At 45.5% G+C, this 16,662-nt stretch overlaps 1 protein-coding gene across 3 annotated transcripts in view; it reads right to left on the bottom strand.

Moving 5' to 3' along the window:
* AATF (apoptosis antagonizing transcription factor) overlaps positions 1-16,662 on the bottom strand; it is a 72,483-nt gene that overhangs the window by 55,569 nt on the left and 252 nt on the right. For 2 of the 3 annotated variants that reach the window (XM_019545639.1, XM_019545640.1), the window contains exons 2-4: positions 11,832-12,023; positions 10,785-11,207; positions 9,624-9,761 (exon numbers count right to left, since the gene is read on the bottom strand). In XM_019545639.1, coding sequence (XP_019401184.1) covers positions 9,624-9,761; positions 10,785-11,207; positions 11,832-12,023 — 753 coding nt within the window. Of the gene's footprint in view, positions 1-9,623; positions 9,762-10,784; positions 11,211-11,831; positions 12,024-16,662 lie in introns of all 3 variants that reach the window. The other variant, XM_019545638.1, reaches the window with a different exon arrangement.

Below are 16,662 nucleotides of genomic sequence, written 5' to 3' on the forward strand. Positions count from 1 at the left end.
ACCTTAGGCTATATCTTTGTCAGGTACCAAGACTGGGAACAAAGTCAGCTCCCAAACAGGGAAGCTTGGAAGAAAACCCAGTGTAGACGTAGTGTTACATCATGCCCTGAAAGGTAACAGCAGGGCACGCTAGATAGGCTTGTCTTTTGAAAGAGATGAAGTTCCAATCGTCATTTCCCAACCCCGTCATTGATCTGCTGCCCAGGACAGTACCACTTCTCGACCCCAGACACAGCTACATTTCCATGACGGGAAAGCAACCAGACTGCAAAACACTTCCTTCAGGGAGGCCAGAAATTGCCACCTTGCACAGCATAGGCACAGACCCAGCCACCAGCGTGTTCAGCCAAGTCCCAAGAAGGTTTATAATGTACTTTTCCAAGTCTGCTTTTCAATACATGGTAAATAGCAAAATTAGGGAATGAACTCCTCAATGTGTGATATAGGTTACTTTGCAATACTGGCTTGGTATTTAAGAAAGCGGCTATAGTAAGATGGTTAGGAACAGAAGCTCTGGTCACACACACTTTGTCAGTGGATCATGCTGCCTCTCCACTTCATTTGGCTTTTACAACTCAGGCAGTGCACGTGCAGTGGCTCTCTGCTCTCAGGCCTGCTAGGAAGCCCAGCAAAGCCTTGTGATATCAAATAGCTTCACACTTGCTCCACAGCTCACTGGCCAAACCTGGAGAACACTAGGCACTGTTCAACTCCAAAGTGACTTCTTGGAGCTCAGCTCCTCGCATGAAAGGCCTCATATGAATCGCCAAGAGAGGATTTTGAGACAGAGCATTATAAAATTAGAGAAATTACAGAAACGCTGCAAAACCTAACATCTGTGACCCTGCCCAATTCCAAGGCACAAGTAGCAAAAATATTTTCAAAATATACCAGTATGTAACAGGCTTAAGTGGAAAAAATAAGATTGCATCTCTCAATGAACTGACAGATGGAACCAGAGCACAGGAGCAAAAACTGTTAGTTCAGGGACTGCTGAGAAATTAAAAATGAAAACATAAATGGACATCTACTTTCTTCAATTTCTATTAGCGCCTTGCTTTTTGCAAAAGCCCCACCTCAATTCTACCATGCTTTCAGCTCCACATCTACTAGTTATGAGATTAATGCTCTGTACTGCTTAAAAGCTGGAATTCCCAGCTGTTTCCCGACAACATGAAGTATTGGTTTCTAGCTCTACTAGCTATTGAAATATCATCTACTGAAATTAAAAAACGGGGGGAAAAAAACAGGTTTTAACTGAAGTCAGAAGGGGTAAGGGGAAAGCAGGACTGTAATTGGAACAGAAAAACAAGAGCTATAAAACAATGTTGAGTCTCAGCTATCAAGGACACATCCAGCATGAGCTCCCAGCCCTTGTAGACTGAGAAATCATGCCTTAAAGCTCTCCAACTAGCTGTGGTTTTCTGGCACTGAATCAAGATCTGGCAGAACAAGACCTAGACCCTGGAAGTGTTTAATTTCTGACCTCTGCACACGGCCCTCACTAATACTACCTGCCCCCCCCCCTTGCCGTTTGAGGGAATTGTGCCTCCTCTTGGAAGTTCAATGAGAAAGAGCTTTACTCCTGCCCTCCCCTGCCCAAAAAGCCCAGATCCAACACACAGGAACATTAGCTGCAAGCGTGCAATCTATGTGGAGACAAAGAATAGAAACTTGCACCCTACACTCCTTTTCTATATAAATAATGCAGGGATCCTGCGGGAACATGCCAGGGATTGGAATTTTTAATTAATGGGTCTCTTTAATGTGCAAATCAGGAGCAGATTGCAAATTCTGGCTTGCATTGATTATGAAAAACATTAATTGAACGTGCAAGACCCCAAATGCAGGCAACATCTCATGCCCTGGACTAGACTGGAAGATAGGGTACAAGAGAATACAAATCTATCTTGAAGGAACAGACCACTCCAGGCAACAGCACCTTAGAAATTTAAACTGTGAGAGTTTATAGGTAGAGTGCATTAAACATTAAAACATTTGCACTGCATTCACAGAGCAACTACTGCAACAGTAGAGTATTAAAAGACCATTCCGACTTTCTCCATGGATGCAAAACAGGAATAAACATGAGCTCTATGACCATGATCTGATGCCCAATTTGTATGTAAAAAAGGAAAGGGGGGGCCTGGAGCATAATTAAGGATTTTAAAAAAAAAGAAAGAAATAAAAATAAAAAGGAAGACAGCGCAAACAAAGCAATGCTGTCTCTTTAAACAGAAATTCATCCTATATAAATTATGGCCATAAACTTTTCCTGCAGTGCAGCCTAATTAATTCTTGTTCTATACACAAAGGGAAATGCTGGGTGACAAATGGGTGTGAAGCCTGAAAGCTGCCAGGTCTGCAAAACATTTTCTACTTCAATTTATAAGCAATTTTGCAGTAAATCATCCACCAGAACTTGAGATCTCAGGAATCTGTGAATATCCAAGGCATGTTAGATCGCTTACCAAAGAGCATAAAAATCTCTCCTTTTTCAAGTCTCAATACCAAAATCCAGAAGCTGTGTAAGACCTTGTTATTCTCTGCTTAAATCTGGCTTTAAAACTGCAAGCAAAACTTAGGATAACTTCACTACTGGCTTTTTAATACCCTAGATCCCTGACCGAATCTCACTATTGCAGTTCCCCACAATGGCCGAGGATGCACTGTAGTACCAAAAGTGAAAAGAGCCATTAGTGTGTTCAAAACATTCATCCTTCCTCTGGACACTTAGGAGCATGGAATTCAAGCAACAGTCACATACAGGGAGAACTCAGATAAAGGGTGAATTAGAAAATGAAGGTTTGATTTTTGAAAAGGCCCAAACGGGGGTTGTGCGCTCAGCTCCCACTGACTCTCAGAGGAAGCTGAGCCCCCTTGCTGCGCTTTGTGCCTTTGGAGGAGAAGGGGAAAAAAAACACTTCTCCACACATCCAAGTGGGCAAGGTTTTTAATTAAGTTTTTACATTGTTGAAATCAATGGGCTCATGCTCCTCTAAAGCACCAAACCATTTCCCCTTATTATAAAAAAGACCAAGTGCACATGACTTAAATATTGCTCCAAGGAATTTCTTCGCTTAATTTGGAGACAAGCATTTGTCCTGCACACGCTTCCCTAAATACAATAATCCAACGCAAAGTAGTGTTGTATCTCATTCAGTTACCATTTTTCTGTACCCAAAATCTTGCCTGGTGAAACTGAAGTGCGTCCAAGGACAAGAGTATTTACAAAGCTCTTTCTAATTTTAATCACTGTTAATTCATTAATATTCAATACACCCTTGTGTAAAATCCTTCCCAGTAAGAGGCCAACAAAGTGTAAGCATATGCCATGAGTTAGTGACAGAGTTACGATGAGAACTCAGAAGTCCAGAGGCTTACACTGGACAACAGTTTGTAGAAAAATAAAACACTTATTCACGCAGAAGCCGCTGTTTCTTCTACTCCAATGTTAGATCTCTTGATCAGCATGCATCTAGGACTGCTACTGGATCCTGATATATGGTAAGTGACCTACACAAAAAGTAACTCAACTCAAATGAGGGAGATTTTTTTAAGCATACAATTACAGTGGGTACTGTCCTTTGAGTTTTACCAGGTGGTGATTACTGGCTTGTCACAATAATGAGCCAGAAGCTCCATCAGCAAGCTTATGGATTCATGCTTACAATACCAGGTACAACAGAGTGACAGGAAGATGACTCTCTAATACTTAATACTAGGGGTGCACCAATAAAGATTTTCTTAGCCGATACTGATGGCCAGTAATTAACCAGCCATATTTGCTGATACCGATCCGACAGCCGATTTACAGGAATGCATCCCAGCAGTGTGGACAACAGCATCCGACCGGTAAGTCTGCAGAGCAAAGGGGCATTGGGAAGGGAAAAGGGGATAGGGGGTGTGGGCAGATCAAGGCCCGCACAGTGAGAGAGAGAGCAGGGCAGGGGTTACGGCAAGCATTTCCCAACCAGGGCAGTGAATGGGACCCTGGGGCTGGGAGCGAGATGGAGCCATTGGCAGCTTGTCCAGGGGGCGCAGGGGGGTCGGGAGGGTGGGAGGTAGCTCTGCACCGCTGTGCACACTCCCAGGGGAGGCATGTGCCCCCCCAACCCCGAGCAGACTGCCACCATCGGCTTGGGGCCAGGGGCCTCTTCCTGGCAGAGGAGTAGGCCGGGGCTGTGCATGGGGCAGGCAGCGGTGGTACTGGGAATGGCAGCTATAGCCCCCCAGACCCCCCCCCTCCCCCCAGCACTCCACCTGCTTGGGGCACTCCGTCCACCACATGGCTCCTGAGGGAAAGACCATGGAACAGAGTGCCCCAAGTAGGGGCGATTCTAGGGAAGTTTGAGGGGCTATAACCACCCAAAACTCACGTATCCCCCCATAGCCATCCCCCTCCCAGCGCTGCAACTGCCTACCCTGCACAGCTGAGCCTGCCCCACCCCTGCCACCTCCCACACCCTCTAGACAAGCCTCTCATGCCTCTGCCCCGTGCCCTGGCCCGGGGTCCCATTCACTATCCTGGCTGGACAGCGCCTGTCCCTGCCGCAGCTCATTGTGGCGGCCTCAATTTGTGTCCCCATACCCTTTCCCCCCATAAACTTACCAACAGGATGCTGCTCTCCAAGCTTCCCAGCTGCATTCTTGGCCATGTGTATGCTGTGGCTGCACGCATGCATGGGGCATTTATCGGTGACATTATTAGCCAAAAAAGCCAATTGCCAATAATGTTAATTTTCCTGTTATCAGAGTCAATCTGATATGCGACCAATATAATGTGCACATCTACCTAATACACAAAGCTCTTTGTATCCTTTTGTGAAATCCTCCAGGATCAAAAAGCCCATCTGATCTAAACACCCCATGTTCTATACTTCTGATGCCATACATTTTGGCAGAAGCAGCTCTGCACAGCAGTGCAAGACATTAGCAAGATTCATCAGCCAAAATTGTGGCCCTCATTAAAAATGAATGTATTGTAAGCTAGGCTGTAAGAATTGCAAATGACAACAAGAGAAAAGGAACTTGTACTCTGTCCTTTCAAGGATATTAAAACACAATATACAAGAGGTTATATTTCGTAAGAAAGTTCCTGACCACGTTTTTGTTAGAAATCATTTCTATGGCACCAGAAATACAGAGGATGCTTAAAAACATAGATCAAATTCCTGCCCTGAGAAAATGAGAAAGACAAACATGACAGAAATCTTGGCCATAGGCACATCAACAAGCAACACAACACACTAGATCCATTGGTCATGCTCCAGGTTTTATCCATTGACAGAATTCCTTAGAAACAAAAACAATCAAGACATGTACCTGGCTGTTCCTCAAACATTTTCAGGGTACCTTTTAGGAACCCAAGTGATAAAGACTTTAGTTCTTCTGTTCAGAGATCATTCAACAACTGAATAAAGATAAGAACAAGGAGTCCGAACTCCAACTACGTCACTAGCAGTATCATTCCAATAGTTACAGACTATTCAGTTTAAGACTTTAGGCAGGAGGTTTTACAACACTTTCAAAATCTGTTAACTTTAAACCTTGTTAACCACATAAGAGCCTTGATCTCAGTGACATCCTTGCCAATAAGCTTTCATTGACATTCCACCTAAAAACTTTTCCTTGAACTGACATCATCCTGTTAGTCCTATAGAACCTCCTTCCCTGTTTTCGTATCTCAAATACAGAAAAAACACAAACTAAGGACCACAGGCATGTTGGTTTATGGTACTGTGAGCCTTCCAGGCCAGATTATGAAAAAGCATGGGGAAGAAGTCATAGAGTAAGTTACTAAGCAGTGGATTTTCCTTTAAACTTTCCAGGCAAAAAAAATAACCTCTTTGCTATAACGTATACTATATTATACTCCGTGATCTTGGACGTATTTTGCTTATGGGAAATATCAAAATGTCAACCATTGTTTCTGTTAAAGGTCTTTAATGATATTGCATTTTAGACCCGTAATGAAACATGGTGCTTGCTGCAGTTTGTAATGCATCTCATTAAATCCATTAATAACATGCATTTCACTAAAAGGTCAACTTAGTATTGTTGGAAGTTTGCCTTTTTTTTCCCTTTAATCACTTCATTTAAAGCAGCAGAGCTAACTTGGCAATATAAACTGCCTTACCTGCTATAACTAGAGATGGGGTGAGGAACTTAACATGCTGAGACCAGAACCAGATGTAAAATGACAGAGAGAGGCTGGCTCAGGGCAGGACTGCAGTTAAGATTTGACTGTGCTAAAAATTCATGAACCAAATTCATTAACTGATTCTGCCACCTTGAGACAAAAATCTCACGATATTCTGATATTATCACAACATACACACAAACCTGCACTAGCAAGCAAAACCGTATAGCAGCAATTCACAACTAAGTGTCACGTCACCTTGGGGTGCTTTGAGATCCTTTCAAGGGTGCCACGAAGCACCATACAATGCTAGCACTGTTAGGTGTGCAAACCTGATTGACAAAATTAACCCAGAGATTTCAAATAGAAGACTTATGGTTAAAACCATTCTGACCTGTAGCGATCTTTCTGGGTTCTTTGCAACAGAAGAATAGCTCTAGTATTTTCTTTGTAGTCAAAAAGCAAATTAAAACTAAGAGCTGGCATTTTCTGAGGGGGTTTTGAATCTAACAAGTAGAGGTATACTGATATTTTTTGGTTTGATACTGATGGCTGATTTTTAACTCATCACATTGGCTGATACTGATCCGATTCCAATATGTAGCCTGGCAGCATGGAGAGCAGCATCAGCTGGTAAGTCTGTTGTGGAGGAAGGAGTGACGGGGGGAGTAAGGGGCATGGGGGTAGGGTGCAGATTGAGGCCCCCATGGTAAGGGAGGGAGTGGGGCTGGGCCAGGCGCTCCACAGTCGGTGTGAGGCACGGGATGGAGCTGCAAGTGGCTTGTCCAGGGGGCACAGAACAGGGTGGCTCCCCCCACTGCTTACACTTCAGGAGGGGATGGGGGGCCATGTGCCCCCAGATCTGCATGCAGGGCAGGGCAGGCTGCCACTGTGGGCTGTGGCTGGCGCCAGGATCTTCCTGGCTGAGACTGAGCCAGGCTGCACTCGTGGCAGGTGGCGGCGGCACTGGGAAGGGGCTATGTGGGGGCTGCAGCCACCCCAAAATTTGCCACAGACCCTCCAAACCTTCCTCCCAGTGCTGCTGCTGCCTGTCCTGAGCACAGTCCGGCCCAGCGCCCCCACCAGGAAGAGCCCAGTGCTACCCCAGCAGCAGCCCACAGCAGCAGCTCGTCCCACACACAGATCTGGGGGCTTACGCTCCTCCCATGCCTTCTGGGGTGTATGCAGCAGCAGGAGCCACCCCTCTGCCCCTCCCCCTGGACAAGGTGCTCGTGGCCCTGTTCCTTCTCCGCCCTAGCTGTGCAGTGCCTGCCCCTGCCCCAGGCCAGCCCCATTCCCTCCCTCACCATAGGGGCCTCCATCTGCCCCCCCAAAACCTCCTCCTTTCCACTGAGCCCCTTCCCTCATAACAGACTTACCAGCTGGACCTGGCTACTCTCCATACTGCTGGGCTGCGCTCCTGGTCACCTGCATGCTGCGCTACAGCTGTGCACATGCACAGACATTTATCAGCCACATCAGCCAAAAAAGCTGATTTCCGATGCTTTCAATTTTCCTTATACCAGTGCCAATCCGACATGGGACTGATGTATCGGTGCACCTCGACTAACAAGGGATACCTTGAGCGTACAAAGGTTGAGAAACACTGCCTTAGGGTATGGACTGGATGCAGAACCAGTTCCAAAGGAAATGGCTGGGATCTGCTGTTCCAGTTTTCAGTACACAGGTCTAAGAAAGCCTGTTGACATCACTCTGGTATTGCCTGTAAACTAAAGATGTATTGGAGCTGCTCTATAGACTTCTCCAGGAGAATAAAAATGAGGCACAGGAAAAATCCAGAGCTAAAGCAGTTAGGAAGTAGAGAGAACTGCAAGTTAAAGAGTTAACCAGTCAGTGAGCTTTCGAATACTGTGATACACATCTTCATTGTTCAAAGTTCTGGAAGAATACCCTATGTAGTTCGTTATTTTAGCCAACGTTCTGGTCAATGGGACATAAAAAATATCTTGTAGAAAAACATTCTCTTATCTTCTGTAGAAGAGCTGCATGGATTTTAGGTATGATAGAAGCAACTAAGATGGAAAAGGGAAAAAAGTACACTTTCACATTCATTGCAGATGACATTAGATGTATACATTTCTGCACTTTAACTTGAATGCCATTATGGAGGATGTCTAACTACCAGTTAAACAGATCCATTTATCAGTGGATACTAAGGGGCTAAGCTAAAACACACTGAAGTCAATGGCAGTAAGCTCTGAATGTGCCGTATATACTTACTGCATTTGGTTTCTTTAAGAGAAGCTTTACTGGATCAATATAATTATTAGCATTACTTAAAAGTAGATGAAGGGGATCTTTGCTGTCTACATGGATAGCAGGCACCTGGCAACATAGGCTCATTTGCTCTCTTCCTCTCTCTTGGGAATCTTAACCCTAGTGTCATGCTGCACACAGGCCAAGGGGAATCTCCATATTTGGCAAAAGACCATCATGGAATTTTTGACATATGCTTCCCTGTTGCAGACAAGACAGACAAAGACAAGCCAACTTCTTTTCACAGGATATCCCACATGGTGGAAACATCACATAGGCCGCGTCCAGATGAACGTGGCTGCACGGTATGTGGCAACGCAGACATCTGCGGTGCCACATACTATACCTTTAGGTGTTTTCCGCACTGCAAGGGAGTAGCACAGAGGTGGGGAGGGGGGCAGGATATCTATGGGACCAAAAGAAAAGAAAAAAAACCTCACAGAAAAAAAAAAGCAGAGTGGCATGTGCAAGGGCAGTGTACACTGCTCAAAACCAAAGCCTGGCCACGCTTTGGTTCCTGGCCACTCTCCACACAGCAGGATCGCTGCTGCTGCAGCCCCGGGAGGCCCCCCAGGACTCCAAGTAAGGCTGCTGGGGCCAGCGCAGTGCCACTGCTAGTTCTCCCTGGGGAACCCAACATCCACACTCATGTGGCCATGGCCTTACAGCATGCCCATCCCAGCACACTGGCAATGCCCTGAACTAATAACTAATCATTTGTAATGTTCAACAGGAAACAAAGCTACATTTAGCCTCAATCTAACATTTCCAGCCCTGTTGTAGTGTAACAGAAGTCTACATTGCTGTAACTTCAGCTGAGAGATCTTCAGGCTAATATAAGTAATGCTACCAGTCAGCACCAGCACTGCACATGACCTAATTTATAGGACTGTTGGTACAGCACTGCTTTGATCGTAGGCTCTTTGGGACATGAATTACCTTGTTTTGTGTTTAAACAGGGCCTGGTCTATTGCTAAGGCCAGCACAAGAGACAGCTGCCACTTAACACTGCTCCTGAGCTCTCAAGGTCCTATCTTTCCCGTTTCCAAACATACCCCATCAGTGATTTTTCCACTTGCCAACAGAAACATGGAAGGCACCATCCTTACTTCACAACAGTTGATGACAAAATAGAGAACAGGGGACTCCAGGCAAGGACAGCCTGCTTAGCTGACACCAAAGTAACAGACATAAGAATTCTTACTGTTCTTGACAGCGTTGGCAAACTCTTGTCCGCCTTCTTTCTGAAATACTGGAAACATGTCTGGTTGTGGAAGCTGGTTGGCCGTTATGAGTGCCTTCTGCAGTTTGATTCTCCCTTCCAACAGCTGGTCCCAGAGAGCTTTGTAACAAAGGAAACAGTAAATTGTATTGAACGTTTCACAGCATTTACTTGCTTGCTTTCCTGCGATCTTGCTTCCTATAGACTCTCTGAATCAGAAAGCTTCCGTCATTTGGTTTTGCTTTCCTATTTAAAGGACATGCTGCAAATGGAGATTTACAAGTTAATGAGACAAGCCTTTCAGCTTCCCAAACAAAAGACACGCACCAAGGTTTCTGCTAAAATTTGCAAGAAAAATGCAACTCTTAAAGATGCTGAAGCGGAGATAGCCCTGGCACCAGAGAGGACAATATATCAGAAGGTTACCACAAGATCATGGCACCCAGTATCAATCCAGCTGCCATACAGCCTGGCACATCCAGGAAAGCAAAGCTGTGGGCTGCAGGGAAGAACAGATTATGGTATTAAAAAGAAAATCCCCACTAGATGGGAGCAGACAGTCAGTGTTTCATGACCACCATGGTGTTTCTGGGCTAAAAGGGACAACTGGGCAAAAAAGTTAATAATGGTCCTAGCAAAGTAAACACTTAACTACCTTTTAAACCCACTTTAGATCTAGCTTATTACAAAGGACAAGAAGGAAGGTATTTAGCCACCACTGCAATCCATCATTTAGATCCCCAGTAAATGCAAAAGCTATCATTTTGGAGAAGGCCCATGAGCTGCTAGCAAATTGACATTTCTTTCCCTGCTCAGCAAGCCAGGACAGACATTTCTGAAGCATCTGAGTCACTGTGCAACACACATGGCACTGAAAGTTCCCATCTGTGATGGGATAAGCTCAGTAAACCAACTGCTGGCAAACATGCCCAGCAACAGTTAAACTCCATAGTACAGGCAAGGCCATAGTCTACAGAGCACAGTTGGTAAAACATTTGTAAACTGCTAGGAGCACTATAGCACAAGCACACAGCATGCCGCACACATGCTAATAGGCTGAAACAGTCCTTAGCATGCTCAATTTCTCTAGTGTAGGTAAGGTGTAAGGCTCATCAAAACACAAAGCAAATTCGATATACAAACCTATTTGGTTTTTCACAGCTTTTCCTTTTTCTACTTCTTCAGCCACTTTTTCTTTGGAGAAAGTCATCACCGCTCCATCATCTTCACTTGCTTTTGCATCCTCTGTGTCCTGCTCATTTTCATCCTCAGACTCCTCCTCTTCACCTTCCTCTTCTATGCTGGCATCATCTTCATCCTCCTCTTCACTGCTACCCACGTCATCCATCCCCTCTGTAAATTTCTCAAAGTCACCAATGTTCTGGAAACTGAACTTTGGTTCCTTAGCAGAGATCTCTTCCTCCCCCTCTTGGTCATCTTCTGTGTCACCATCCTGATCACTGCTGAGCTTATCATCCTGACCAGGTTCACTATCTTTACTGTCTTCTTCAGATTCTTCTCCTAGACCTTCACTGTCAGGGTTCCTTTCATGAGATGTCTCTTCATCTACTAATAAGAAAAGGAAAGAGTAAAACAAAAGTATTGAATTACAAATTACGGCTGCTGTCCTGTAGTGCCTCCTATCTTGGTCCAGCCAGTCTGGTCTCTCTCAGTTCGACGTTCCATATAACCCTGGGCACAAATCTGCCCATTACTTGGGCTAACCAATGGGTTCATGAGGTGACATCTGTAAATTGAAACCTTTGCTCACACTTTTCTGCAGTAACAGTCACTGCAACAATGATTATCAGAGCCATTGATTAGCTGACAGACTTTCACATTAAATAATGAGACAATGTTAAGCAAACAAGGTGATCAAGCCCTGCTACATGCATCTTTATAATGAGAAATTGTAGTACCTCAGCACTAAGCAACTAGTCCCCAAGATATGTCAATTTAAAAGTGGCAGCTCAACACATGGTTCACTTTCCATTTCTTGCCAGGTCACTAAAGCTGGCTGAGCTTTTCTGAACCCCTCACTTGGTCACTGGCCTCTCTGAATCTCCACAGGGCAGCCGCAGCGTTGGAGATTTCCCTTTCTGCACTTCAATGGGACTAAAGCACTTGGTTCAACAGGGACCTAAAGCTCCCTTCTACTACGTTAGTGGTGAAGGACATGCAGTGGCTCACCAGATGTCGCTTCGTGCAGAGGCTCTGCCCAGAGTTCTTCCTGCAACGTTTTGCGAGATATAGCTCTTCCACTGTACCGCTTATCAGCTTCCCAGAGGGGGGCCAAGGCTTGTTTCCGTATGTTACCGACAGCAAGGATGTCGTCTTCAGTTTTGCCTTCATCAAATTTGTCAATCACTCTGGCAGCAGTGGCTATGAAAAAGAAAAGGAGTTTTAAAGAGGTTGGATTTCACACAAAATGCAGAACCCAAGTTGGCAGGAGACAGGGAAGACACTCCAGATTTAAATATCGACAATCTCCAACAGATTCAAAACTAAGGACCTCATGTTCTGCACAGCCCAGCCTGTAAGGCTTGCGCTAAAGAGGAATCTCAGCTAACTATAAGAACCAAGACTCCCAATAAGCTACTGAGTAAACAGAAAGGTTTCTTTTCCTTAAGATCCCACAAAAATAAAGGAAGGTTCTGAGACCTTTCACTGCCTGATGTTTGCAAACCCCCTTCCAATATTACCAAAACCTTTGTGGAAGAGGAGACTATGACTAAAAGTTATGCAAACTGATTCCAACTGTGCCTCTAGCTGTCCTCTGGACTGCTCTTGAGCTATGTTGCCATAGAACAGCAAAGTTCAACATCTTGGACAAAAGCAAACCAAGCAGCGCTCCCCAGGTTTGCCATCAAACACCAAAGTAGCAGTATCAAGTTCATGTTGCGCAGTGAACACTGGCCTGCATTCACTCCATTCTCCGTTGGGTACCAGAGAGAATCAGTCAGTACAGCCCTGCATGGGGGTCTCTGAACAGCAGGAGCCTTTGGGAGAAGTGCAGCCCATCTGGCTAAAGGACGCAGCAAAGCTTGAATGTGCTCAGTGCATGCTGAGAAATTAACAGGAGGAAATCTGTGACTTTGAGTGCACTCTGGGCTCTCGATACATTTATCACACACTTACATAACTAAATGCTTTAAAACAACTAAGGAGACAAAACAGTTTTATTACCATTATTTCCCTCCTTCCCCAGGCCCCTTTTGCAGAGCAGAGGGAATTGCTTATTCCAGCAAACAGGGATCATTATAACATGCTCCCTTCTCTTTATTTTCATTCATGCGCAAGGCACCCCATATGCAAAATTATAGGGTTAGGATTGTTCAGCCAATCGAGTGATCTGATTGGCTGAACATTGCTAAGTGCTTTTCTAATGTGTATTTGAGAATGTTAATGCCTCATTTATGTAAATTGTTTACTTGGGTGGAGGGAGAGGGGAAAAAAAAAACACAAGCCACAGGGGATACAATGTCTTATTCTCAAGCAGGCACTGAACTGCAAACTGTGAAAGAAAAATCAGGAGTTTCCCTGGGCCTGTTCGGTTGGAAAGTCATCCTTCTATTGAGAACACAAAGACAGCAAGTTCTGCAGACTTCTTATTTGTAGGGAAACTCACTCCCGCACACAGTAAAAGGCCTAAGGCACTTCTTAAAACCCTTAAGAAGTTACTTTACCCTGCAGTGAAATGAATTTCACCCACATATTGCTCGCAATGTCAGCCAGCACAAAGTACATGTAACACATCATATCAAAGAGTTATGTAATATGGTGGTTGATATCTTTAAAGGAGGTGTTATGTATTAAGACAAAGCAGCTTACACATTTCTGCAAAAATAAGGGTTGTGTTGTTACCTGGAGCTGGACAGCTGCACCTAACTCACGCAGAATATGTTAATTCTGTGCATTATACTAGGGGCTACAAGCTCCAAGCACAACAGGGACACCTGCTTAAATCTGGAGCTATACAGACTCACAGTAAGAGATGGTCCCTGCCCTGCAGAACCTGCAGTCAAAACAGGCAAGGCAGAAGAGAGATAAAAGGGGAAAGAAGTGAATGATTTGTTTAAGGTCCCACAGAGGGCAAGGGCAGAACTGGGGCCTCTCATCACACTATTCACTAAGCCACAAACACACAACTACAGTACTTTCCAGAAAAAGCTACAACCGATCAGCCTGCCTTCACCCTCTGTGACAAGAGGGCAAGACACCTGGCACCAGGGCAATGGACTTTGATACAAGGGAGGAACTGGACAGACAGGGAGAGAGGACAGGTACCAGAGGACCTGCAAGGCCACATATGCAGGTCCCATGGCAGGATGCATACAGGAGGAAATGGCAGGAATTGCTCTAGAAATTAAAAAGGGACTTTCATGTCATGACAAAAGCAACTAATTTCTCAAAAACTGCACTGTCTCTAGACGCAGAAAACTTGAAATTAAGGTAGCAGGAAACATTAATTCATCTCGAGTATACCAAGTAGTGGCCTAGGCAGCTCAGGTGCTCCAATCTATGGTGCTAGACATGTTAAGTAAACTCATCCTCCTGGCCTCCTCTAACTCCATTTGTTTCCTATACACACTGCCTTGTCTTCACTAGGAGGGCTCAATCAGCAGAGGAATGCCAGCATAGTACAGCAGTAAAGTACTTCCAGGGTGAATGCAGCTATACCACTAAAGCAGTTTTGTTTTGTTTTGTTTTGTTTGGGGGGGGGGGGTGCAAAAGGGGGGCAGAGAGAGTATTTTGGTACAGGGGCACCAACCCACAATAAGCAAACCAAAATTTCAATTTGCATCTCTGCTAACTGCATCTACAAGGGAAGTTCCCACCAGCACAGCTATATCAGTAAAGGATCACATTTCTTCCCCCTGTCTGGGAAGACTCAAAACTTTTCTTAAAATATGGTTTTAGTAGCAATTCCTGATCAATGCTTATGGTGTTATTGTCTATCAATCAGCCAAGGAACAGGGTTCCACTCTGCTAAATACCAAATTAGCATAATAAAAATGGGCCTACCTTAAAGGGATTACACTATAGACTTTTGCTGGCATTCACATAGGTTAAAATGGTATTTTACTGTACAACTATGTCTATGCTACAGCTTTGGACTATACAGCTGGGGGCATAATTTATTCACACTCCCAGCCAACAGAGCTATAGCAGGCCTTTTAGGTACAGACCAGGACTGTAACTGATGGACAGATCCTTCCTCAAGCAGGAAGGGGAGATGTGAAAAATAAAACTGGTGGTAGACTAGTTATTTTCACATTGAGAAGATTAGGAGTAGCAGTGAAGACAAATAAATATCAAATATATACAGTTAAAGGAGACCTTGTCTGTACCAAGCTGCTTTTGCCATCAAAACTTTTGGCAGCAGACAGCAAATCACCACAGCTGCTTCACATCTGCATGGCTTCTGCTGGTTCCCCATAGTTCCGCTGTAGCAGCTGTGCCAGCAGAGTGTGAAGAGCACCTGGGAAGGCACCAGCTGCTAAAGGCCCACAGCAACCAGCAGAAGTCTTCTTTTGCTGGGGGAGATGGTGTTACTCTGCCCCATGGAGCAGCTGTGAGTGGGGACATGCTTTTTTTTCTGCTACCTGCATAGATAAAACCTGAACTCTCCTCTTACTTAGCAAAACAAGAGCTGAGGCAGCACCTTGAACTACTCATAAGAGAAAAATATCCAAAATGGGAGACTCACCAGAGGGCAGGTTAGAGACACAGGCAGCCTTGAGACTGGGTGGCAAGAGAAGTGGCATAAACCCTTTCCTCAGGGACAAGAAGACTTAAGGCACTATTAAGCCTGATCTTGACATGGCTTTAGGGCAGAAACTCCAGCCCCTACTTTTCTCTAAAGATATGTGGCAGGGCTAGACTTCTCACGAATTAATTGCCCCAGGCCTACATTGGTATATGTGTTTGCTCATCTTCTCCACCAGCCTTCAGCTAAGAAATTTAGTCTGTAAACCATCCCTATTATTTCTCAAGCCTGAAATAGTAAGTAATACAAACAGGGCCTTAATGGTGCAGCCCTAAGGCTCTGCTTGTAATGGAGATACAGCAACTGGGCTATTGCATACCATCACAGTTAATGCTTAATTCTCTTACTGGTGCAGGCCAGGTGCATGAGAAAGAAAGGAGAGAGAAAGCCAGATGGGGACAGGAAAATAACTGCATCAGAAACCTTAAAACAATCAAAGCTTTTATTAATTTCTCCTACAGCTGCATTATTTTGCTCTGGCACCTTGTGCACAGGAATTGAAGGTACACAATTGCTTCGAAGAAACTCGTGTGGAAAGGAGGTGAATTTAGGCAGCTGAAGACAGCATCCCTTACCCTGCTGGGACCTTCTGGAAGCAGAGGGGAGCACAATCGCTAACAAAGAGGGAGCACAACCCCAGCGCTGCACCGCACCGCAGCAGGCCAGATAACCCAAGCCACGTGTCTCCATTTGGCTATGTGGCTATCATAAAGGACATTCCGGTTTTCTGCTACTCCGTCCTCTATTGATACAAAATCCAACACCTTTATATCCTATATTTTTCTCTTCCAGAGGACATAAAGGTGTGGGGTTTCGTATCGATAGAGGACAGACAACCAGACTGTCCTCTATGATGGCCTCCCTAGGCACAGGCAACCTGCACCTGTGCACAGGGAGGAGACCGGCTGCACCAGGGCAGCTAGGAGGGGAACAGAGCAGAGGAGACAGGGAGCGCAGTGGGCACCAGGGTAGGGAGCAGAGCACAGAGCAGTTGATGGGACGCGGTGGGCAGAGCAGCCATGAGCCGGGGGACACCCAGGGCAGGGGGCAGAGCAGTTGATGGGACAGGGGGCACCCAGGATGGGGGGCAGAGCAGCCGATGGGGCACGGGCGCCCAGGGTGGGGGCAGAGCAGCCGATGGCGCGAACGAGCGGGCAGGAAGCCGATCACAGAGCAGCCGATGGGGCCGGGCCGCCGCCGCGTGCCACCCCGCAGGCTCCTCGGGCCCCGCCAAGCGCAGGCGCAGGCCCC

Source organism: Crocodylus porosus, unplaced genomic scaffold, assembly GCF_001723895.1.
Source record: "Crocodylus porosus isolate Cpor-Errol unplaced genomic scaffold, CroPor_comp1, whole genome shotgun sequence".
NCBI lineage: Eukaryota > Metazoa > Chordata > Crocodylia > Crocodylidae > Crocodylus > Crocodylus porosus.